Source organism: Otolemur garnettii, unplaced genomic scaffold (genome assembly GCF_000181295.1).
Source record: "Otolemur garnettii isolate 467f Iridium unplaced genomic scaffold, OtoGar3 scaffold00140, whole genome shotgun sequence".
Classification (NCBI taxonomy): Eukaryota; Metazoa; Chordata; class Mammalia; order Primates; family Galagidae; genus Otolemur; species Otolemur garnettii.
The window spans coordinates 1,594,626-1,618,621 of record NW_003852535.1 but is presented as its reverse complement, the minus strand read 5'-3'; the positions used below and the strand labels follow the sequence as shown (position 1 = coordinate 1,618,621).

At 54.1% G+C, this 23,996-nt stretch overlaps 2 protein-coding genes across 4 annotated transcripts in view; both read left to right on the top strand.

Moving 5' to 3' along the window:
* Positions 1 to 1,539: 1,539 nt before the first annotated feature.
* On the top strand, positions 1,540 to 14,868 carry RASGRP2 (RAS guanyl releasing protein 2). 2 transcript variants are annotated; one of them, XM_023518505.1, is made up of 16 exons: positions 1,540 to 2,520; positions 3,165 to 3,267; positions 4,046 to 4,108; positions 4,429 to 4,560; positions 5,368 to 5,518; positions 5,715 to 5,888; positions 6,043 to 6,159; positions 8,025 to 8,306; positions 9,164 to 9,241; positions 9,461 to 9,583; positions 9,873 to 9,988; positions 12,662 to 12,803; positions 13,065 to 13,101; positions 13,476 to 13,658; positions 14,452 to 14,519; positions 14,662 to 14,868. In XM_023518505.1, exons 1-15 carry the CDS (start codon positions 2,448 to 2,450, stop codon positions 14,511 to 14,513), a joined length of 1,836 nt encoding a protein of 611 aa, XP_023374273.1. In that variant the 5' UTR covers positions 1,540 to 2,447; the 3' UTR covers positions 14,514 to 14,519; positions 14,662 to 14,868. The 2 variants fall into 2 exon arrangements, with proteins under 2 accessions (XP_023374273.1, XP_012666136.1); XM_012810682.2 differs by having other exon boundaries at positions 2,318 to 2,520; positions 14,455 to 14,519.
* Positions 14,869 to 18,471: 3,603 nt separating this feature from the next.
* NRXN2 (neurexin 2) overlaps positions 18,472 to 23,996 on the top strand; it is a 111,058-nt gene continuing 105,533 nt past the window's right edge. For both annotated transcript variants that reach the window (XM_003798612.1, XM_003798613.2), the window contains exon 1: positions 18,472 to 18,676. The gene's annotated coding sequence lies outside the window, so the exon portion shown is untranslated. The remainder of the gene's footprint in view (positions 18,677 to 23,996) is intronic.

Sequence of the window (23,996 nt, the reverse complement as noted above, 5' to 3'; positions counted from 1 at the left end):
CCCTCCCCCAGATTATCCCCGAAGCCCCCGACCTCCGCCAGGCCTGTGCCTAACGACGCTTGCAGGAAGACGCCCGGCCTGGGGCCGGGTTAGCCCCGTGGGAACGGTTTGTTTCGAAAACAGGAACCCGGGTTGGGGGCTGGGCGGGGCGCCCCTTCCCCACCGCAGTCCGCTTCCTGCCCCTCCCGGCTTCCTCCGCCCGACACCCAAGCAGGGTGGGGGGCACGAGGGCGTCCAGGATGGGGGCAGGGGGCTCTCACTTTAGTTCCACACTCCGCGGCCTGCCCTCGGTTCACCCACCCTCAGGGCAGCCCCCTGCCCGTGGCCCCGGCCTCCCGGGCGGCGCGGCAGGGGAGTGGCTAAGCTGCTGCAGGGACCGCCGCGTGCGGGGCGAGAGGGAGCCCCGGGTGGGGGAGGCGCAGCCGGCGGTGCGGAGCCCGGCGCAGGGGCGGGAAGAGGAGGGGGCTGCTGCGGCGCGGGGGCGGGGCTGCGGGGAGCTGGGTCGCTGCGTGGAGATCGGGCGGGAGCCGCAGCCGCAGCGAGGCCGGAGGGCGGGAGCGTACGGAGGTGGGGCTGGCCCGGCCGGGTGCGGGCTCCTTGCGGCAGGTCCCAAGAGTGAGTGAGCGAGCACGGGCGGGGCGCGAGGCAGGGGAGGGCGCGGCCCCCATGGCCCCCCAGGGCTGCGCAGGCGGACTAGGGGGCGCGGAGTCTGTGGCAAGGGTCGTAGATAGGAGAGAGCTGCTGCGAGAGCCGAGCCGCTCTGGACTACCCACAGGAGGAGGGTATCTGCACCAGGCTTTTCCCGGCCACGTCTCAGCTGGGTCTTCCCCCTGCGAATCCCCATTTGACAGATGAGAAAATTGAGGCTCTGAGAGGTCAAGTGATTCTCAAGGTCACACCGGGAGGAAGCCGCAGAACCAAGCAGGGATGGCTTTAGGTGGCACAGAGGAAAAGTCCGCCTGAGAACTCCATAGAGGAGTTAACCCCAACCACAGCCTAGGGGATTATGTAGGGGCGGGGTACCTTTCCACCGAGCAAGGCTCTGTCAGGGTCTGGGAGTTAGGGGAATCAGGGCGCCGGGGTTGCAGGGCGGGCCCGTTACAGCGGATGAAGGGAGGGCGGAATGGGTGTGTGCACACCCACGGGGTGCGTGCATGTGTAGGGGGGAGTGTACATGCGCGGAGATGTACTGTCTTGCGTGTGTGCACACGTGTGCGGATGTCAGCGCCCCTGTGGCTACAGGAGTCGAGGCTCGCCTGGCTCAAATGAACAGCAGGTCCAGGAGGAGACCTCCTCTAGAGTTTTTCAGTCTGGGGTAGAGAAGCTGGGTACGTGTGCCTGAGGGCTCCATCCAGGTGTGGTCGAGTGTGGGTGCCATTGTGTGTGAGCGGGAGTATGGGAGGAGAGTGCCAGTGGCCCGGGTTTGGGTGAGTGGAGCATCTTGCACCTCAGTGTAGCCGCCTGGCCTCCAGTGAATAACTTGGGTATGGAATGATATCTGTCCCTGCATGGGTGGATATGACCCGGCTAGATACCAGAGTTGCTAATGGTGTTATGGTCACCCCCCACGGTCCTAGCGCCCCCTTCTGGGCATCCTACTCTGTGTGCACTCAACAGTTCTGTGCAGGATGGGGTGGGTCAGGACAGGGGGCTAGGGAGAAAGAGGATCTGTGGAAAAGGTGAGCCGGGACCCCTGAGACCTTCATGGAGGTGGCCTGGGAGTGCTCAGTTCCCAGGCTCTGGCCTCGAGTTGAAGACTCCGGCCCCTAGCTCCCCGCCCCAGGAATGTTCCCCTTCTCTCCAGCCCGCCTCCCCAAGGGCAGGCCCCTGGGGACCGCACAACCCCTCCTTCTCTTCCCCCGGCTCTTGAGGGGGCGAGGCAGGCAGAACGCCTGGGTTCTCTCCTCCCCCCTCCTATCCCAGGGAGAAATTCCTCCGAGGTCCCCTCAGGCTCTGGGTTCCCAAAATAACCCTGCGGGGGAAGGGAGGCTGGGAAGGGAGGGAAGCGGGAGGGGCGCAGAGCTGAGCTGTGGGGTGCTGCAGGTGCCTCAGGAGAGGGTGCGAGGAGAAGGGGGCCTACGGAGGCCTGGGCACCAGCTAACCCCTGGAGTCCCCGTGGAGTCCTCATCTTCACCCTGTGGAGTCCCTCGTTCTTCCCGCGACTTCAAGGGTGGGCCGGAAGCCTCTCGGCGGGTCCATTTCCCAACTAGCCGGTTGCACCATCCCGGACCAGACCGTTTAACCCCCGGCAGTGGCCGCGGCGGACAACTCCGCCCCTGCCCAGCAGGGGGCGTACCCGCCCCGCCCCGTCCTGCCCCTGCTGCCGCTCCCCTGGCCCGCGCCTCCGCAGATTACCGCTCAGCCTCTCCCGGGACAGGGGTTCGGTCCGAGCCCGGAGGGAGGCTCCCAGAACGCAGCTTGGGCCCAGCCCACCCGCGCTGGCGGCCATGGCGGTCACCCTGGACCTGGACAAGGGCTGCACAGTGGAGGAGCTGCTCCGCGGCTGCATTGAAGCCTTCGGTGAGTGGCTTAGGAGGGCACACGGAGTCTGAATCCAAGCTCCTGCCTCCTAGGCAGACCCCTGGTTCGGACCCACCCAGCTCCGCATCATGTAGGCTCTTTAATGAAAGCCTCCTCTTCATCATAGGGCAGAGATGCACGCGCTTCAGACAGATGAAATGCTTCCCTTCCCCAACCTTCCCGAGCCCGCAGTGAAGAGATGGCTAGGGTCCCAGGCTCTGACATGGGAGGGTCATTATCTGATGTCTCCCAGGGAATCCGGAGGAACTCGCTATCTCCGGCCTGGGAGCTGTTTCCGGCTGATGGGGGCGGCTATCTGGTGAAGGGGTCCCCCTTCCCCCCAGCACTCAGGAAGTGACCTCTGGATTCTTGACCCCAGGGAACCCAGGCTCCTTCCGCCCCAGCTGGTTCCCCTCTGGGACGATAGGCTGGCTCAGGCGCTTTCCTCCTCCAGCTCTGGGTCGTCCTTCTCCTTCTCTCACCCTACCTTTCTAGTTTTCCTCCTGGTTTCGCAGTCCTGGGAAAACGGGAGGTGGGCGGGGTCGGGAGTGCAGCCCGAGGGACTGATGCCTGGAGGGCTGCGGGGCAGAGTTGAGGGGCAAGACCCAGGGTCAGCTGGCCTCTCTTTAACTCTTCGGAATTAGATGACTCCGGGAAGGTGCGGGACCCGCAGCTGGTGCGCATGTTCCTCATGATGCACCCCTGGTACATCCCCTCCTCTCAGCTAGCAGCAAAACTGCTCCATATATATCCTTCGCAGGCCTAGTCAGGGCCTCTGCCGTTGCGTCCACCAGCGAGCCCCGTTGCCCTCCCGGGCGGAGAATGAGCTTTCCTCCTAAGCCTAGGCCAGTTCTGCATCCCAGAATTCAGGCTTCGCCCAGCCTCCTTCTAGGGCCTAAGCTCCACCCTTGCCCCCCCACCGGGCACCTCTCAGGCCCCGCCCCCTAGGCTATCCTCCCAGCCTAGACCTTGCCCTCAGCCCCCTTAGAGTTTTGCACCTGCCCAGCAACCCCCTTGCCTCTGGAGCCTAGGCTCTGCTCTCAGCCTCGCCTAGAACCTAGCCCTCCCAGCCTCTCTTACATCTGCACAAAGCTCATGCTTCAGGCCGGCGCGGTGGCTCACGCCTGTAATCCCAGCACTTGGGAGGCCGAGGCCGGTGAATTGCCTGAGCTCATAGGTTCGAGACCAGCCTGAGTCAGAGCGAGACCCCTGTCTCTAAAAAAAATAAAAAAATAGCCGGGCGTTGTGGGCCCCTGTAGTCCCAGCTACTCAGGAGGCTGAGGCAAGAGGATCACTTGAGCCCAAGAGTTTGCGGTTGCTGCGTGCTAAGATGCCTAAGTGAGACTCTGTCTCAAAAAAAAGAAAGAAAGAAAAAGCTCATGCTTCACCCCTACCATCCTCACAGAGTGCAGACCCAGCCCCAGGTGTGCTCCTAGAGCTAGGCGGCCTCCCCAATGCAGTCCATGCTCTGCCTACTGTCCTAGAGTTAGGGACCATCCTTGCTTTCCTTAACTCTGTCTTTCACTTACCAACAATCCCGGAAGGACAATTCTAATTCACTGCAGGTGAAAACGTGCCACCTGGTCAGGTGAGTCTTCCTCCGGGGGTTGAGGCCTCTCCTCTTGCTCTATTCTCCTAGGCTTCAGACTGGCCAGAAGGAGTGGAGAGGGCTATTTTAGGAGTTGGGTAGTGTAGATTTGAAGGGCCTTAGTTTTCTTGTCTTCCCCATGAGTCTTGTTGTCTCAGGGCCGTTTGTAACTTGGAGAGGAAAGAGCTGGGACAGGGGGAACCACAGTTTGAGGCTCTTTGCCCCTCTTTGGGGGACTACAGTGTTAATTAGTCCCTTGGGTGGCTTAGTAGGGGATGAGGTGGGTGAGGCTGCCTTGGATGACTCCGCCCCTCTGCTAGGTACTGGATCTCAGCTTTCCCAGCGGAGTTTGACCTGAACCCAGAGCTGGCTGAGCAGATCAAGGAGCTGAAGGCTCTACTAGACCAAGAGGGGAACCGTCGGCACAGCAGCCTCATTGACATCGAGAGCGTGTGCGTGAGGGGAGCTCAGTGGGCTGGGGGGCACTCAGCATCCTACACATCTGCGCTTAATAAATGTCTGTTGAATTGAATGAGTGAGGGTCATGTCACTCTCTTGCTTAAAAATCTTCCATGGCTCCCTATGGTCTTCACTGTGTTTCATCTGAGTATTAAGGCCTTTCATAGTCTGGCATCTGCTTGGCCTTCCTTCCCATCTCCTACAGTCCACTGCCCATCCAACATACCTCATACTGCAGCTGTGTGGGTCCACATGCCATCATCTGAGCCACTGCACCCTTTCCCACCATGGTGTCTGCTCATAATGTTCCCCTTGCCTCTTCATCCATGTTACCAAAACTCAGCTCAAGTGTGTGAAGTCTCTGAGCTCTGAGGGTTGCAGGCTCTTCCAGGGCAGGATTTATTGTTCCCTCCTCTGTTTTCCCATGGCACTTTGTACAGACTCCTGTACAAAGACCTCTGTACATGTATCACACTGTTTTGTGATTGTGTGTTTCTGTGTCTGTCTCCTTCAGTAGACTGTGAGCTCCTCGAGGGCAGGAACCGTGTCTTACTCATCTCTGTATCCCCAGCGCCTAGCACAGTGCCTGGCACAGAGTACGTTGTCCATAAACGTGTGTTGAGTGCATGCCAGGGGGTGGGTAGATATGGAGGAGTTGCTGGGACTGGGGTCATTAGTGTCTAGGACACTGCTGTGCATCATGGAGATCCTCAGCTTGAGTGGTGTGTCTGTGTGAATGCGGGGCAGCAAGGCATGGGGGGACATCACCAGCAAAGGGCTCACTACTCGTGCCCCCCCAGCCCCACCTACAAGTGGAAGCGGCAGGTGACTCAGCGGAACCCCGTGGGACAGAAAAAGCGTAAGATGTCCCTGTTGTTTGACCACCTGGAGCCCATGGAGCTGGCGGAACATCTGACCTACTTGGAATATCGCTCCTTCTGCAAGATCTTGGTGTGGCCCGAGGGCTTGGGGGTCCAGTGTGGGCTGTAAGGGGATCCCTGGAGGGGCAGGATCCTTGGGGTAGGCTGGGTCACAGTATGGGCTGGGGGCTTCATTGTAGCCATCAAAGGACAGCTGGAGGGTGAGTAGTGGCCTTCCGTGAGGGGACAGGAGGCAAGGCACTGATGCCACTCCCTCCCATCCCTAGTTCCAGGACTATCACAGTTTTGTGACTCACGGATGCACTGTGGACAACCCTGTCCTGGAGCGATTCATCTCCCTCTTCAACAGTGTCTCCCAGTGGGTGCAGCTCATGATCCTCAGCAAGCCCACAGCCCCACAGCGGGCCTTGGTCATCACACACTTCGTCCATGTGGCAGAGGTGCCTGACCCTTTCCCACACCCTTGACCTCCCCATTTTCTAGTCAGGCTGAGTCCTCCTTCTCAGGACCCTACTGTCTCTCTCTAGAAAGGCTGGGCTAAGTTCCAGGCCTGCTTGGTGACTCACTGTCTCCCCCTTCCCATTTGCCTCACAGAAGCTGCTGCAGCTCCAGAACTTCAACACCCTGATGGCGGTGGTCGGAGGCCTGAGCCACAGCTCCATCTCCCGCCTCAAGGAGACCCATGGCCACGTCAGCCCTGAGACCATCAAGGTGCCTGGAACTGGGGAGCGGCCAGTGCTCCCAGGTCTGGCCTCACTGTGTCCTCCCAGTGGTGCAGGGGGCTGGCGCTATTGTTGTCCTCATTTGACGGATAAGAAAACTGAGGCTTGGAGAGGTTAAGTGCTTTTCCCAGGTCACACTGTGAAAATGGCAGAGTTGGGGCTCACAAGTCTGTCTGACCCCAAAGCTTATACTTTTTCTCCTCCATTTTTTTTTTTTTTTGAGACAGAGTCTCACTTTGTCACCCTTGTTAGAGTGCTGTGGTGTCATAGCTCACAGCAACCTTAAACTCCTAGGCTCAAGCAATTCTCTGGCCTCAGCCTCCCAAGTAGCTAGGACTATAGGCACCTGCCACTGACTGTTTTTAGAGATGGGGTCTTGCTCTTGCTCAGGCTGGTCTTGAACTCTTGAGCTCAAGCAATCCGCCCACCTCAGCCTCCTAGAGTGCTAGGATTACAGGCATGAACCACCATGCCTGCTCTCTCCATTTTTAAAAAACATATTGGGTAATATACACATAGAAAAGCATATAAAACATGAATAGCTTAAAGAAAAAGTATGAAGAAAACACCTGTGTAACCACCACCCAAGATAAGAAATAAAAAACTGCCAGTCCTCTAAAGCTCCCAGCACCTTAGAGCATAACGCTCTACCCCCTAGAGGTAATTGATGGCATGTCTTTGGTGATGTTGAGTTTGGTTTTCTTTCCAGTTCTACCACCTATTTATGCATCCTAGAACAATGTGGTTATTTTGTTGCCTGTTTTTAAACTTTAAAGCAAGTGTCCTCAAACTACGGCCCACGGGCCACATGTGGCTCACTGAGGACATTTATCCAGCCCACCGGGTGTTTTTGCCACTGCTGCCTGTCCTTCTTAGCAGTTGACTTGTCCTGGGGCCCATAGTCTGGCCCTCCAATGGTCTGAGGGACAGTGAACTGACCTCCTGTTTAAAAAGTTTGAAGACCCCTGCATTAAAGGAATAGAATCATGTCATATATGTTATTTTATATCTGGTTTCTTTCATTCCACATGGTGTGAGATTCTTTTCATTCTGTTATGTGGAGCAATTGTTCATTCATTGCTTGCATATAATATTTTATTGTACGTCTCCTCCAGTTTATGTATCTATTCTATTGTTGAACATTTGGGGTTTTTCCAGTGTTTGCTGTTTGAGATGGACAATGCAGCTGAGAACATTCTTCTAGTTCATTGCCCTCTGCTGACTTGCCTCCCTGAGCCTTGGTTTCTTTTTCTGTTAAATGTTGATGAAAACCTGTGCTCAGGTTTAGTGTGGACATGTGGTGTGTTTGGCCGTGGGTGTTGCCTTCAACTCATGACCTGTGAACTCTGACCACCAGGGGCTGAAAGGGCTGCTTTTTTGTTTTGTTTTGAGACAGAGTCTCACTTAATCTAGAGGGCCGTGGTGTCACAGTTCACATCAACCTCAAACTTTTGGGCTCAAGCCTCAAGCAATCCTCTTGTCTCAGCCTCCTGAATAGTTGGGACTACAGGTGCCCACCACAATACTGGGCTAGTTTTTCTATTTTTAGTAGAGATTGGGTCTTGCTCTTGCTCAGGCTGGTCTTAAACTCACAAGCTCAGGCTGGTCTTAAACTCACGAGCTCAGGCAATTCACCTGCCTTGGCCTCCTTGAGTGCTAGGATTACAGGCGTGACCCACAGCGCCTGGCTGAGAGAGCTGCTCTTGAGGGACAGTAAGGGAGGATTTTATCCTTTTGTTTATCCCTGATCATGACTCTTCCTCTGCTCCCACATTTCTAGGGCTGAAGTGGGAAGGATGGTTGAGTAGGGGTGTGTGTGTGTGACCCTCTGCTTTATCCACCCCCCACCCCCAGCTCTGGGAAGGTCTGACAGAATTAGTGACAGCCACTGGCAACTATGGCAACTACCGGCGCCGGCTGGCAGCCTGTGTGGGCTTCCGCTTCCCCATCTTGGGTGTGCACCTCAAGGACCTAGTGGCCCTGCAGCTGGCGCTTCCTGACTGGCTGGACCCTGCCCGAACCAGGCTCAATGGGGCCAAGATGAAGCAGCTCTTTAGCATCTTGGAAGAGCTGGCCATGGTGACTAGCCTGCGGCCACCAGTGCAAGCCAACCCTGACCTGCTGAGCTTGCTTACGGTGAGGGACCAAGGGGCAGGGAGGCTGGGCGGCCCAACACCAGGGGTTGACAGCTCCATTTGGTGCTGGCTATGGGCTTGGCCTTGGATTTTGGGTTCTGCCCAAGGAACTGAGGTCTGGGCTAGGCTTTCTTTAGAGTTTGGACTGAATGCCAAGTTGGGGTCTGATCTGGGGCTAGCATGTGGATTATGTGCTGTGTTTGAGGCTAGGCCTGGGTCCTGGGTTGAGTTCTTAGCAGTGGGTTGTGTTCAAAGGTTGGGGCCAAGCTCTGGATTCTTCAAGCAGGGATACTTTCTAAGCATGGTCCTGAGCTCTGAGTGAAATTCTGGCTTGGCCTTGTACTTGGTTTGGGGGTCTAGGGTGGGAGTCAGGTTCTGGTCTATCTAGATCAGACAAGGTTCCAGACCAGTGGTTCTCAACCTTCCTAATGCCACGATGTATCTTCATTGTTACAAAGGGGTCATGACCCACAGGTTGAGAACCGCTCTTCTAGACATTGGCCTGTACTTGGGTGTTAGGGTTTGGAGTGAATTTTAGTTGCTTCTGGGTTTTGGACAGGATTTGGGTTGAAATCTGAGCTGGATTTCTGGGTGATTCTCAGAGCTTGAGGCCAGGTCTGTCCTGGCTTCTTGGCTGAGAACATGACAGTGCTTTATCTTTAAGATGTGGGGCCAAGCTGTGGTCTGATCTGTATGTTGGTCAAGCATGGGTTTACAGGGATGAGTTCTAAGCCAGACTTTGTCCAGAGTCAGGCTTCTGAATCAGAGCTGTGGCCTCTAGGAGAACCTGTGGCACTGAGCCATGGGCTCCTGTGAGCAATAGGGGTCAATGGGTGTGAACAGACTAGTGTGTTGCAGGTGTCTCTGGATCAGTATCAGACAGAGGATGAGCTATACCAGTTATCTCTCCAGCGGGAGCCACGTTCTAAGTCCTCGGTAAGGGAGAGACTCCCTCCTTCCCCAGTTGGCCCACTTGGGAATCCCTGGATATGAGGACAGGAAGAGCTCTTAGAAGCTGCCCTACCCATCCTTGTTGACCGGGCAGTGGCCTTGGGGAGGCTCCCTTCTTCCCTGGGGATTCCTTCTCTGATGCCTGGGGCCCAGGTCCTCTTCCCACCACCTCTGGCCCTAGCTCAGGCCTGATGGTTCCCACAGCCAACCAGTCCTACAAGCTGCACACCACCTCCCCGGCCCCCAGTTCTGGAGGAGTGGACCTCAGCTGCTAAGCCCAAGCTGGATCAGGCCCTTGTGGTAGAGCACATTGAGAAGATGGTAGAGGTAAGGCCCCTGGAGCCCAAGCAGTCAGGGGAAAGGTGGCTTATGAAGCAGTGGTAAAAGCCAGTTTGGCAGATTACTGCCTGGGAGCCAGCACTAGTGCCATGTTCAAGGACCAGCACTCAGTCCCCAGGAGGCACAGGGCACAGCAGGCTGGCTGCCTGTGGTGGGGTGGAGGATCCTTTCTGAGACATCACTCATAACCTGGACTGGGAATGTGGGAAGGGACAGGTCCTGATATTCTTTTTATTCTCCCCTTTCCTGCCCCAATGTGTCCCTCTGTGTGCCCTAGTCTGTGTTCCGGAACTTTGATGTTGATGGGGATGGCCACATCTCACAGGAAGAGTTCCAGATCATCCGTGGGAACTTTCCTTACCTCAGCGCCTTTGGGGACCTCGACCAGAACCAGTGAGGAGGGCTGGGGGACTGGGGGAGAGGGCAGGCAGCCCAGCTTACTTCCCCCGGCTTCAGTTTCCTCATGTGCAATACCAGGCCACTGGGGAAGCAACCCATATGGGGAGAGGCTCTTGCTTTTTTGGGGCGGGAGAGGCTACCAGCTGTGCAGGCACAATGTTACCTCACTAATTCAGACAGATGGGGGAGCTCCACCTGAATTTTGTAAAAACTGTGACCTGGGGACTATCATTGTGTAAGTGCTGCTTTATTTGCGGTGCTCACAGCTGGTAAAAAGTGTGGGCAAGTTGAGCCCTGGGTAGCCTGTTTTAATGAATAGATAAGAAAGGCCTGTAATTAGCAGCACCCACTTGCTTATCAACAATTCTATATGCTGACAATTTGGAAAAACAGCTGGTTCTCTGAAGTAGGTTAAACATGGCCCCCTGCAAACATGTTCATGCCCCATTTTTGCTGAGCAGACAAAACCTCAATCAAAATTTACAGTCCATCCCCGGTCAATTTATTTTTTAATGTTACCTGTATCTCAAGAATGTGTTGTTTTTTTTATGTCCACATTAAAGATATACATGGTGGAAAAAAAATCCAGCTAGTGAAATAAATTTATAGTGAACAAAGTGCTTTAAGAAAGAAGTGAAAGTTCCCTCTCTCGTTTCCCATCAGTGAAGGTTGTCGTGATTAAACACTGTTAATGGCTTGGCAATATGCATATTTTTCCCCATGCGTGTGCAAATTGATAGAGATTTTGTATGTTTGGTGTCTGTTTCACAGACAAACAGGATTATAGGATAAATCCAGTTTTGCTTGGGGCTTTTGTCCTGGTTGCTTTGTTACTTCTCCCAGAGCTGAGGCAAAGGTAGTCGAGTTCTATGTTATTTCTTTGGTTTGGTGGGTGGATTTTTTTCCCCAGGCCACCTTTTCAGTTAGGGTACAGCCCTTTGAGACTTTGGATGCCCCAGCTTCATGCAGAAGTCTCAGCCTTAACAACTGTCCATCTCATGCAGGCCCCAGGCTGTGTGACTGGCCCTCAGTTGGGTATTAAAACCCAGCACCAAGAGGGAGACCAGACCAAGAGGGAGACCAGCAGCGGCTCCCTCCCAGAATTAGCCCAGCTCACTGCTTCATCTTGTGAAGCCCCCTCTTTGTTTCTGGAACTTAACAGTTTTCATTTGTTTCTTGCAAAATCACCTATGCATTTATGGCAATTTTTGCTATATTTTTAACCAGCATATAGGTATTTATAGCTGTGGGATTTTCTTTTTTCTTTTCTTCTCTTTTTTTTAAAAATCATTGTCTTGACAGAACTGCATGCTTTGCTTTTTTTTTTTTTTTTTTTTGCTTTTGTGTTTGTTTTCCACTTAACCCTTTATCACAGGCATCTTTCCCTGTGGATTTGTATAGCACTACCTCATTCTTTAGAACAGCTATGGAGTATTCTGATATATGGCTGGATGATTTTCGTGCTGATGGACATGTAGACTGTTCCCATTTTTCACTATTATTATACACCATGCTGCTGTGATCATCCTTTTACTGATATAGTCAGGGCAGTATTTCTGTAGGAGAAATTCCTAGAAGTGGGATAATTGGATCAAGAGATATGCACATTCTAAATTAGGAGAGAGACTGCCAAACTGACCTCAGACAAGGTTATACCAGTTTGCACCCCCCATCAGCAGGGTACAAGTGCCTGTTTCCCAACTTCCTTGCCAACAGTGGATGCTATAAAAAGCTTTACAATTTTGTCAGTCTTGTTGGCAAATGGTATCTTGGTTAAATTTGCATTTTCTTAATACTAATGGGGATAAGATATCTTTTTATATGTTTATTGGCCACTTATATTTCTTGTTAATTGCCTGTTCATCTTCCTTGTCCATTATTGTACTGGGTTTGTTGGTCTTTTTCTCATCGATTTCTAGAACCTCTGTTAATGGATATTAACTCTTTGCTGTTGAATATGTTTGCAAATATTTTCTCCCTGTTTGTCATTTATGTTATCTTTTTCCATATAAAATTTTAAAAAATTTTGTGTGTTTGATATGTCAGTCTTTTCTTTATGGCTTCTTGGATTTGTGATATGTATAGAAAGGCCCTCAGCCCCTCAAGATTACAAAATTAGTCTCTTATATCTTTTCAGATATATTTAGAAGTTTTATTTTTTACATTAGTGTTCTCCACCCAGTGAGAATTTAGTTTTATGTATAGTATGAGGTAGGCATCTAGGTTTATATCTTTTTCTCAGTGACTGGTTGTCCCAATGCTCCCTTGATTTGAAGGACAACCTGGATCATGCATTATGCATGCCCAAATACAGTGGGTGTTGTGCAGAGCACACTTTGGGAACCTGAGGCAGATGATACTGTAGGAAGGCACACAGTCCCTTTAATTTGCACACCCACTGTGAAGAAAGCAGGGCCGGAGTATGATTCCAGTTCTGAGAAGGGACCCAGGGAAGGTGACTTGCACAAGACCACACTACTTGATGGCAGACATCTGCTTGACTCTTAGACCAGTGTTTTCTCTTCCCTGCACCAGTAGTCCAAAATCATAAGTTTAGTGAGGAACATTTTTTGGTAGGGGGTTTCCCAAAGGGATGGGTTAGTTCAGTGATGGGCAGTCCTGGGGAGGGCTTGAGCTGAGGCACCTCCCCGCCCCCTCACCCCACAGGGATGGCTGCATCAGCAGGGAGGAGATGGTCTCCTACTTCCTGCGCTCCAGCTCTGTGCTGGGCGGCCGCATGGGCTTCGTACACAACTTCCAAGAGAGCAACTCCTTGCGCCCTGTCGCCTGCCGCCACTGCAAAGCCCTGGTGAGCGTTCCCTACCTGGTTGCTGCCCAAGCCACTCCCGGCCCTCAGCCAGTCCACCCTTGCCCCGCCCCTTCTGCCCCACCCCTGTCAGAGCTTTCTCAGCCCAGGCAAACCTTGTTAATAACATTTGTCTCTCCTCTTGCTGTGGTGGTCCCTGAGGAGGCTCTAAGGCTCCAGTCCTTGGCCTCGAGAAGGAAGAGGGAGGCGAGTCATTACCTCTAAATCCCTCCTTCCCTAGCACGGCCTCTTCCTCTATTGCAGATCCTGGGCATATACAAGCAGGGCCTCAAATGCCGAGGTGAGGTGGAATAAATGGCAGAGTTGCCAGGCATTGGTTTTGGGGAGAGTTACTATCAGGGTGGAGATTCCTATTTTGATGGGGCAATTGCCAAGTAGCGGAGTTCCTTGGAACCAGAGAGGCATGCTGATTGATGTGAAAAGGGTAGCCTTTAAGAGGGTGTTTATTTTGGTGAGGCAGCTGCCTGGGAACAGAGAATGTTGAAGAGGCATAGACTGTCAGGATGTAGACAGCACTCTGGAAGGAGATTCTTATTTTGGTGGGACAGCTGCTCAAGTGCAAAGGATCCTGGGGAGAGGTGTAGGCCTGCCTGAAGGGATGAGGGGTATTCTGACCAATGGCCCTGGCTGGGTTCCCCATTTGTGCACTCCCAGCCTGTGGTGTGAACTGCCACAAGCAGTGCAAGGACCGACTGTCAGTAGAATGCCGGCGCCGGGCCCAGAGTGTGAGTCTGGAGGGGTCTGCACCTTCACCCTCACCTACGCACACTCACCATCATCATCGAGCCTTCAGCTTCTCCCTGCCTCGCCCTGGCAGGCGAAGCTCCCGGCCTCCAGGTAAGACGGAGGGAGTCTCATTCAGCACAGGCCTTGGGAAGGAGGGATCCAGGGCCATTGTGGCAAAGTATTAACTTATGCAGGATGGAAGCCATTCCAGAGTTCATGATTCTGAAAAGGGTTGGACAGGTAAGGAAGGTAGCCAGGAAGCCCTTGACCTTCTCAGGGTGAGGAGGAGAGACCCCAATTTGTAAAGAGGTCTAAAAGTAAAAGAAGTGTTAAGATTCTAGGCACACTCTTATTTTGTTAGAGGGATTGATGAAAGACTGGAGGAGTATTATATGAGCCATTTGCCTGCATTTCCATTTTTGGATTTTCTGAGAAAAGTCCCTGGCCCTACTAATCTCTGGTGGCTCTCTTGAGGTCTCTGATGGTTTTAGGTCAGTTTGCTGAATGACAATTGGCTGAATGATTATTTTGTTGAGAACAATCTGAACAACTATGTTAAACTGGGGTCTAAGGCAGTTGACTACAACTGTTTGGGTTGGCATAAGTCATCCAAAAATAGAGGCAGGCACAGGTCAAAGTCCTCAAAAATAGAAGAGATAAAACCGTTTGCACTGAGCCTTCCAGAAGTGCTGTGTTCTAAAATGTGAAACACACAGCAAACTGCACTGACACGTCTGTCCGCAAAAAAGCTGTGGCAAAATGAAAACTTAGAAAAAGAGCCTCAAATTGACTTTTGGTGGATGGGTCTGCTTCTGGGATGGGGCAGGTGCCTCCTATGAGGGAGGGAAGGGCTGTTGAGGTCACAGGGACCTTGGAATAGGTGCTGTGACAACCCCCCTCCCAGCAGAGATCCGTGAGGAGGAGGTACAGACAGTGGAAGATGGGGTATTTGACATCCACTTGTAATCAATGGTGAGTTCTCCCACTGCCAGCTGGAGCCTCCCCAGATAGGGCTGGGGCAGGAGTGGAGGGCATTAGAGAAATAGGTGTTCTGTCCAAATGGTCCAGGCCAGGTGGGGAGTGTTTTCCTCACAACCTGTTTTTTTCTTTGCAGCTGTGACTGGATCAAAGACTCATTCCTGCCTTGGAGAAGACTTGGACCAGAGCAGGGGGTGCCTGGGGCAGGAAGCTGGGGCTGGGGAGGGTGTGAGGGTGGCATGCGGCTAAGGACAGGGCCAGGGCTGGTGTCCCTAAGGTTGTACAGACTCTTGTGAATATTTGTATTTTCCAGATGGAATAAAAAGGCCCATGTAATTAACCTGGATCATCAGAGCCTAGAGTCCTGGGGGGCTGTACTTACAAGGACTTAGGTCTTAGGATTTAGAGCTTTGTAGCCAGAGAATCCTGAGAGGTCTGGAATCTCATGTGTTTGGAATCTTGGGAGATAAAACAGAACCAAAAGAGCTTGGGACATAAGAATCTTGAGGAGTCCAGAATTTTGGTGATCTAAAACTTGAAACTAGCATGTCTTTGCACTCTAGAATTGCTGGGCTTGGTAGTCATGTATAACCCCATCCTTCAGCCCACAGCCAAACTTACCTTGCTTGACAGGTGACCCTTCAGCCCCTGCTTGGACACCTCCAGCAATGGGACACTGGAATCCTGGGAGGGAGAGGGGGCAACCCAGAATGCTGTCTGTGGGGGAAGGGAGGGAAGGAGAGAGGGACTGGGCAGTCATAGGCCTCTGCTGGGTTTATGCCTCAGAGTGGGGGCTGCACTCCTTGGCCTTGCAGCCTCCCATCAGCCTGGTACTGCTGCCAGCCGGAAGGACAGTGACTTCCAGAGGAAATGCATATTGATCCTGCTCTCAGCCTCCGGCGGCCTCTCCCAACCCAGCTCTTCCCACCCAAGCTTGCAGCAGAGGTTTTGGGGGTCACCACTATGTGAAGAAGGCTTAGGCCCCTTCTAAAGCAGGTCTGGGAGTTTCCTCAAGCTTCTGAAGCCGGGCCAGGCTGCCCCTGGGGTTAGGAGACTCCAAACAGTGGCCATGAGAATTGGAGCTACTTCCCAGCCCCTCAAACTGGGGAGAATCCTATAGCAGCTGTGGGATCGTCTTGGGGGTGGAGACTTGAGCATACCCAAATCCAAATTTGTGCACACTGCAATGGCATCAGCTCCCCATGAATGCCCCTGTCCCCCTCCAGGGTCCCTCCCACCTCAGGTCCATCCCCTACCTTTGGGATCCCACTCTCTTTGGTCTGGTACTTATTTCAGGTCACTCCCTTCTCCCAGTCACACCTCAGCTACAGGCCTGCCTTGTGTTGGGCCCCTCTCAGCCCTGTCCTCTATTGAGTGCCCCCTCTGCTCCTCTTTCCATCCTCAGCCCCCTCCTGCCCTTCCCCCTCTTGAGGCTGTAATATCAGTTTCACGATTTGGGGGCTGAGTTGCTATAACAACAGACAGAGATTGTGTTGTGAAGAGCGGCTTGCTCCTGTGCGCCGCCGCCTGCCTCCTGCGCTGCTGCCTCCATCCCTGCAGCCTGGTTGACTCCCTTCCTCACCACTCTCCAGCTCCAGCATGGACTCTTCCCAGAGTGTGTGTGTGTGTGTGTGTGCGCGTGCGTGCGTCTGTGTGCACACAGGCAAGTACTTATGCATATATGTGTCCAGATCTGCCCTGCCTGGGATGTGATGTGTGCCTGTCTTCATGGTCTGAATTGCATTGGGTGTCTGAGCTTCCCATTGTGTGTGCTGTGTGCACAGACAGGCATGCTATATTTGCTGCATTTCCTTGCCCCTACGTGTCCGCACTGGTTTGTGTGCATGGGAGAAGGATGTGTGCTTAGTATACTACTCAGTGTCCACATTGGGTGGGTGTCTGTATGTGTGCGTGTGTGGGTGTGTCTTGAAGTGGCAGGTCCCAACTGCATGAAGACCTTGTAAAGAGACATCCCTGTAGGTGGGAGGAGCAGGGAGGTGCAGCAGCTGCCAGGTGACCTTTCCTGCCCTTGATGAGCAAAGCTGAGGGTGGGGACAGGAGATAAGTGCTCACCCTTACCTTCTTTCCTCCCTAGGCTTACCTAGAAGTCTCTGAGTCTCTGTGCCTGTCTGTCCATTTATGCCCTAGCGCCTGGGTAGACAAGTGGGTTCGTGAGAGATTATGTGGAAGTATGAGGAAGCTGCAGGAAGAGGAGCAGTGGGGGATGGGGGACAGTGGGCTGTGGGGTCAGAGAGCCAATTTCACATGCATAGGCGCTGACTCAGCAGTTCCCATTCTCTGGCTCCTTCAGCAGCCTTGATGAGAATGACCTAAGGGTCTCTCCAAGGTCAGAGTGAGCCCTAAGTCTGAGACTTGGCTCAGGGGTTACTCTTCCCAAGTGTTAGGAAACACCCCTGGCAGCCTGGGTCCCCCTCTAAATCCCTTCACAGGGTGGGGAAGGAAGTTTCCTCTGGGGGGGGGGGAGTTGGTGTCTACCCTTGGTCATCCATTCGGTAATTGATCACACTGTGCAAACTGCTCCGGGGGGAGGATGACTCCTTGGGCACGTCCCTGTGTGCACCTGTTCCCCAGGTATGTATTTGCTTCTGAGTGTGTAACTACCTGTGTGTGCAAGTGTGTGTGTGTGTTCTTAGGTAAGAATATGCCTCCTGTGTGTGTCTTACCATGGTAGGGCATTTCTGCAGATGCCCCTGTGTATCTCTCTGTTCACAGGTGTGCATGGTTGTGAGTGTGCCCCCATGTGCATGCATCAATGGTTGAATATGAGTGTTCTTGCCTGTGCCTCTGTCTAAAGAAGTGCCAACTACCACCAGCTGTGCAGATCACAGACCCTGCGACAGAAATTAAGGTCCTGGAGTGAGCTGGCAGAATGGTTTGGTACACGAGCGTGCACGCACACAAACACAGTGCTTCATTCAGAAGCCTTGTGTCCAACTGTCCACCTCTGTGGTACACACATTAGGTGCCAGGTCTACCCTTTGTTGGCTGAGTGGTGTCCCCTTCCCCCCACACCCATGCGGTGACATGCACAGTGATGCACACGCCCCTATAAGGAAGACCTACACCGCAGTACCACACCAACTCTGAAACTCATGGACGGAGGGAGGAGAGCAAAGAAGGGGGCTGCTGAAATTTCTCTCAGTGACCAGGCTGTGCAGCCGTAACCCCGCCCTCATATATACTCCCACCCTATCCCAGGGCTCCAGGCAGTCCTGGCAGGTTGGCTATGATGCAGGGCTGGGAAACCCCAAGCCCCTAGGTCTATCTCGGCCCATCTCTGCCTTTCCCTTCCTCCCTGCCTCTGGGTTTTATCCCAGTAAACCATTTTCTCCTCTATTCTGGGGGCTTTAAGCCAGAGGCCCCCCAGGTGATGGGAGGCGGGGGCCAGGCTACTGGCTGCAAAAAGCCGCTGGCAGGCAGCCGTGGAGCGGGTTCCTCCTCGCAGCCCTGGCTAGCCCCTGAGCGTAGCCAGCAGAGGGCGCTGCGCCCCCGGCCCCGCGCCAGTCACGCTCCCGAGGTGCCCCAAGTCCGGTCCACAGCCTCTCCTTCGGCTTGTTCCAGTCCTGGGCGCTGCCACATGGATCCGCTGTCCGCGGGGGTGGGTGCGGGACCCAAGGGCCAACCCAATGGGCGAGGGACTAGGGCCCCTGGGTTCTCAGAAAAGACCTTGAAGCTGGGTTGGGGTCAGCCCAGTCGGGGGCCCTGGCGCCTGGGCTAAGGACTCAAGAGGCAGAGAAGAGCGCGAGTGCCCCGGGGCCGGGACGCCTGGGTCCCGCGTGGGGGAGGGAGGTGGGCCTGTGGAGCCGCGGGACTGGCGGCTTGTCCGCCTTCGCATTGGCTGCGCCGCTCGTCCGTTAGCGCAGCGCGGCCCAATGCGCACGCCTGGGGGGCGGGCACCGGTGCTGATGCTGCCGTCAGTCGGTGTTGCAGGGATGCGGCGGCGGGAGCAGCCGCCCTGACTCGCGGAGCATCCTCCTCGGAGAGGCACCGCGGCGGGCGGGGAAGCGGCGGGGAGAGAGAGAGGCGCGAGGCGGCCGACACCGCTGGTCCCGGCTCTGCCACCCGCCAGAGACAGGGCGGCCCCTTGGCTCTGATCCCCACCCTCCAGCTCCTGGCGCCCCTAGACCCAGGTACAGGAGGGGGGGGGCTGCGGCGGAGACGGGCGGGGGGTGGGAGCCGATCGGGAGAGGGGAGCGGATTGGAGGGGGTGGGGGAGGCAGGAAGGATGAATGGGGGGCGGGGGTGCCGCGCTGAGAGGGATGGCTGGGTGACAGCAAGGAGGTGAAACCGCTCGTGGGGGGCTTTGGGGGGTCGGAGGTTCGGGCTTTGGAGGGGGTACTGGCCCTGAGCTGGGGCAAATGGAGAGGGTGGGAGGGAGGATCATTGGGGGAAGGGAAGGAGGGGCATTCAGAGGGTTATGAGGGGACTCTAAAGGGGGTCCCCAGTCTGTTTTAGCTTCAGGGGCAAAAGCAGTGCTGGGCTAGAGGGGCTGTTGTGTTCTGGAGGGTCTGCAGGGGAGAAACCAGCAAGTACTGGGCTTCGTGGGAGGAGGAGAGGGGGCCGGTGAGGAGAGAGAAGTGGAAACGGAAGGAGCAGGGCCAGACCAAGGGCTTCCATCTGGGGGGACCTACAGAGGACCAGGCTTTCCTAGGGATGAAAGCCAAGGGGAGAGGAGGTTACTGAGAGGGAGTAGAGGGGAAGGTGCCAGGTTGCTGAGGCAGAGATGGTCCATGCTGGTGGAGTGATGGGGGTCTGAGGGAGAGGAGCGGAAGCTTGCGGGGGAAGGCTGGGGGTGATGAGAGAGGGAGACTGGGAAATCAGTAAGAGGGGGCTTGTGCTGGGGTGGGAATGAGCTGGGGGCGGTGACGGGTTCTGGTCAGAGAGTGCTGCAGGGGGAGAGGGAGCTGCAGGGCCTTGGGCTTGCTCCCCCACCCCTAAAGAGGAGGGGACCATTTCTTTCGTTCCAGCCTCCTCCCCTAGCTGAAGCAGCAGTCTGCCCTGGGTTCTTTGGGCTGGGATATGAGCCCTTGAACACTCGATGGGATCAAGTTGAGATCTTGAGATCAAAATTGGCCTTGGGGGGCTCTTGTCTTCCCCCTCCAGAGTCCTGGGAGAGGGCATTTGGTGCTTCACTGAACCAGCAAAGGCTGGGAGGGGGCTGTTTCTTGGTACCTGGAAGTGAAGGGGGAGGCTGTCCAGACTTGGAGTGATGAAATAAATCTTAGGGGTCTCTAGTCCTCTTGACTGCCTTGAGGGCTTCATACACCCTCATTTTTGTATGTGTTGGGGGAGGCTTCTCTCCTCTTTCCCATTCATTCTTGCCCCTTCTTGTCTACCTTCTCAGTCTCTTGGCATTTGGGAGAGGGAAGACTTTACGGTTTTAGGTTCTCTGTCTTTTGCCAGAGAAAGAGAGAAGGAAGAAGGAATGAAAAAAGAGAGGAGGGAGATCCATTGGGCTGTTAGCTGTGAGGCCTTCTGTTTTGTGGGTGCTTCAGCTGCTCAGGTCCCTAACTCCTCCTGCTGCCAAGGATGGCTCCAGGGATGCTGGCACCAGGCATGGCTGGATATTTCTGGGACAAGGGAGAAGGGTCTGACTGGGGGGGCTCTTCATTCCTTTTAGAGGAAGTATTTTCAGGCCCATCAGATTCACAGGGGTTGGTGGGACTGGCTGACAGGCCATGGCTCCTGGGGAGTTCTCTCCTAGAGACAGAACTGGCTTCTTGGTCTGTCTGAGTCCTTAGACAAGGGACTCTGAGATGGGAGGGCTGGGTTCCTGAGGGGCTGGGCACCTCGCTTTCCTTGCAGGCTCTCAGTCTCTACCAGGTCCAGTTGTTCCCTCCCCCCTGCCCTTGTCAGTGACACAGACATCCTGACACTGATACACACTCTCCATGACACCCACCAAGACACACACCTACATAAGCGTACACACCTGCGTACACAATACACCTCCCGGCAGCATACCGCCCACACTCCCCACCCAGGGAGACTGCCACCTCGCTGCCTGCCTCAGAGACCTCCTCCATGCACCCTGCTGTCATGTACACCACACATACAAGGCCCTTACATGCCTCCAGAACCCCCAGTACAGCACTGCCAGCCCTCTCCCTCAGATGCACACAGTCTGCATTTAGCATTCACTTCTGCAAGTCCCCAGCCATCTCAGGCACACCTGTGCTCCTGCTTCACATCTTCATTCCCTCGGACACACCCTCCCCTCCTGGACACACCATCATTCCCAGCTATACACACTCAGACATGCACACCCTCCCAGACATACCAGCTCCCTGCCCCCTGATAAGCACATTGATAAGTACCACGTGCTTGTTTGGGTCCTAAGCACTTTGCCCCAGGCTTTTGTATGTGCACAAGGCACACACATGCATGCTTAACACACCCTTTGTGTCTTCACTAAGCCTCTCTCCTCCTTTCACTCTCTCTCTTATCTTTGTACCCTCAGAAAAGCCCCAAGCCCAGACTCTGCTACCCGTCTTGACCATGACCCAATTCCTCCCAGTGGAGTCCAGGAGTCAGCCACACCAGGCCTCCCTCTGAGCCTCCCCAACCCCCATTTCTCAGCACCCCCTACCCCCAGCATTCATTCTCACACCCAGGGCTCCTACACCTGCCTCTTTGCTGGAGACACACTGTCCATTCATTTGTAGCTCCAGAGCCCAGCCCCCAGGGGATGCCCTGATTGTATGTCCTCACATGCCATTCACCCTATTGCTCCCTCCATCAGAATGGCTCTGCTGCCTCAGCCCCTTCCACACAGAGAGGCCTGTGTGCTCTCCCAGGCTCACTCAACAAGTGATCCAACCGATACCCTCTTGAGTGTGCATGGCACCTGTTGTGTCTACAAGGCTGTCTATCACAGTGAGGTGAGGGTGAGGCTGCATGGATTCAGCACTGCTTCTTAACGAGCCTCAGTTTCCTTGCATGTAAAATGGGATTCTCATACCTATCTCGTGGGATGTTATTAGGAGGAGATGAGATGATTATCATGGCAATAATAATAGTAACAATTGTATGTTTTGTGTCCCTACTGTGTGCTTGGCTCCATGCTAAGTGCTCTGTGACCTTTTCTTCATTGGACATGTTTCTCAGGCACACAAAAGGCCCCCAGTAAATGGTAGCTATTTTTATCATCATTATCACAACCTTCCCTGTGTTTGTGAGCACACACATACACAGACACACACACCTGTCATGGCTACCTACCTTTTGGAACATTCCAGGCATTTGTGCTTATTCACCAGGCCGTCCCCTCTGCATTACTGGGTCATACCTGGCTGGGTTGGTGTGCCCCAGCTGTGTACAGCATAGGGACACTTGGAGCTCATCCCTCCCACCGCCTACCTCCATGGTCTCATGTGCTCAGGCCCCCACTCCACCAAGTCTCTCCTTTGTACCTCTGTTCAACCCACCCATTTCCCCAGCACCATACTCTGGGCAGCATTCAGCATTCTTGTCCTGCACACCTAGAGCTGCTACCCATTGGTGACCAACCCTCTTCATGCTTCTTTCCATGTACACAGAGACCTGCTCAGGAGACCCACAGACAAGTCCACTCATTTCCACCCCACTTGTCTTCAGGCCTATTTGCCTCATCTTCTGTTTTCCTAGGTAGGATGGGGTGCCTTGCAGAGGGCATGAGTGCGTGAGTTGCACAGAACCAAATCTGAGCCCCCAGCTCTGCCACCTATGAACTGCCTGACCTTGGGTGTGTCTCTTTCCCTCTGTATGTTAGTTTCTTTAAGAAAGAGCAGTGATACTACCTGCCTTGCTTACTGCCCTTACCAGTTCCTGGTGGGAATCAAAGGAAGTATTACATGCATCTAGTTTTACAAACTATTAAAGGTAGAGGAATCTTAAAAAATAATCATTAATATGGCACATGCTTTTCCACACTGTAGTCTAGGCTAGGCACTTGACTCAGTGCTTTACATACATTAATTCTAATTTTGACATTATCATTTTCTCTATTTTATACATCAAAAACAGAAGCACAGAGAGGCTAGGTAACTTGCCAAAGGTCACATGACTAGATTGGGTAGAGCTGGCTTTTGAACCCAGGCTCCAGAGCCAGTGCCTCTAACCATGGCACGATCTTGCTTTTTGCCTGCTGAGGTTGTGGCTGGGTGTGGATGTGCTGGGAATCTTCCCAGGTCATCAGGGCTGGAAGGAAGGGGCAGGAAGGCAAGGTAGGAACTCTTGTCCATCTGTCAATCTTGCTGGTGTTTAGGGGAGAGGAGAGCTTCCAAAAACATTCTGTACTTTAAAGGGACCTTAGAGGTCAAGCAGTCTGAAGTCCTCCTCCCATACGATTCATGAGCCCCCTCCTGAACATCTCTGAGCAGTAGTCATCCTGCTTCAGCTTGCACACCTCCACAGACGGGGAACTCACCACCCCCTGAGGCAGCCTACTCCACTGTTGGATGCTTTGGATGCCAGCATGTTTCTCTTTAGCTTGAGCCAAAATCTTCCCCCCTCCGTAACACGCACTTCTCCCACCTGTCCATGGGCTGCCTTCTGGGGCCACCAGAATGTGTGTAAACCCAGCTCTTCCGCCCTGGCGCCTGGGGGAGGCCCCTGCTGTCTCACTCCCAGCTGGCAGGAGAGAATGCTGGCGTGAGGAGAGGAAAGTCAGAAGGAGGCTGGCATTCCCATGGCTGGAGGTGTGTGTGTGTGTGCGCGCACGCGTTTGTTTTGGCATGGCCAGAGAGGGGGCTGTGTGGATGCTGGGAGAGAGCCCTTGGCCAACTGCTCTGCCAGGAGAGACACAGACTTCCTTACCCCAGGATCTGGATCCATTTGTTCATTTAATACCAGTGGAGATGGGGCTGAGGCCTTTGGTCAGTCAGGAAGGCCCAGGTCTGGATGAGTGGATACAATGGAAAGCATCTAGAATGGAAGGCTAGTGGCTTTGGTTCTAGTCTTGCTCTTCTGTGTTATTCCGGGCCAGTCACTGCCCCCCTCTGGGACTCAGTTTCCACCTCAGGAAAAGCTGAACAAAATGAATTCCATGAGCTCTGAGGCCTCTTTCTCTCCATGCTAAGGCAGGCTCTGAGTCTGGGGCACCTGTAGGGGGTGGTGTCCCCTGTGAAAGACAGCTCAGAGGAAGGTGGGCTATGAGCCGAAGACACTGCCCTTATGGCCTGGGGACAGTATAGGGGAGAAGAAAGGCCATAGACTTTGGAGCCAGCAGACCCCACTTATCTGCACTGTGACATGGGCAAGTGAATACATCGTTCTAATCTCAATTTCCTCATCTATAAGTCTGAGTGACAAAACTACCTCTTAGAACCTAGAGGATTAAATAAGACAATGCACATGGGGGTCCCACTTGATGCAGAGTGGGAGCCCAAAAGTTGCAACACAGTGGCAGTGGCCTGGCTGTGTGGAAAGAAGAGGAGGCTTACTGACTTAGGAGGACCCAGCAAGAGTTAG

What these genes read in the sequence shown, in the direction of transcription:
- RASGRP2 (XM_023518505.1), top strand. Translation starts at nt 2,448, where the DNA reads ATGGCGGTCACCCTGGACCTGGACAAGGGCTGCACAGTGGAGGAGCTG. An exon ending in ACATTGAGAAGATGGTAGAG is followed by an intron (nt 9,584 to 9,872) that starts GTAAGGCCCCTG and finishes TGTGTGCCCTAG; the next exon opens with TCTGTGTTCCGGAACTTTGA. An exon ending in GCGAAGCTCCCGGCCTCCAG is followed by an intron (nt 13,659 to 14,451) that starts GTAAGACGGAGG and finishes CCCCCCTCCCAG; the next exon opens with CAGAGATCCGTGAGGAGGAG.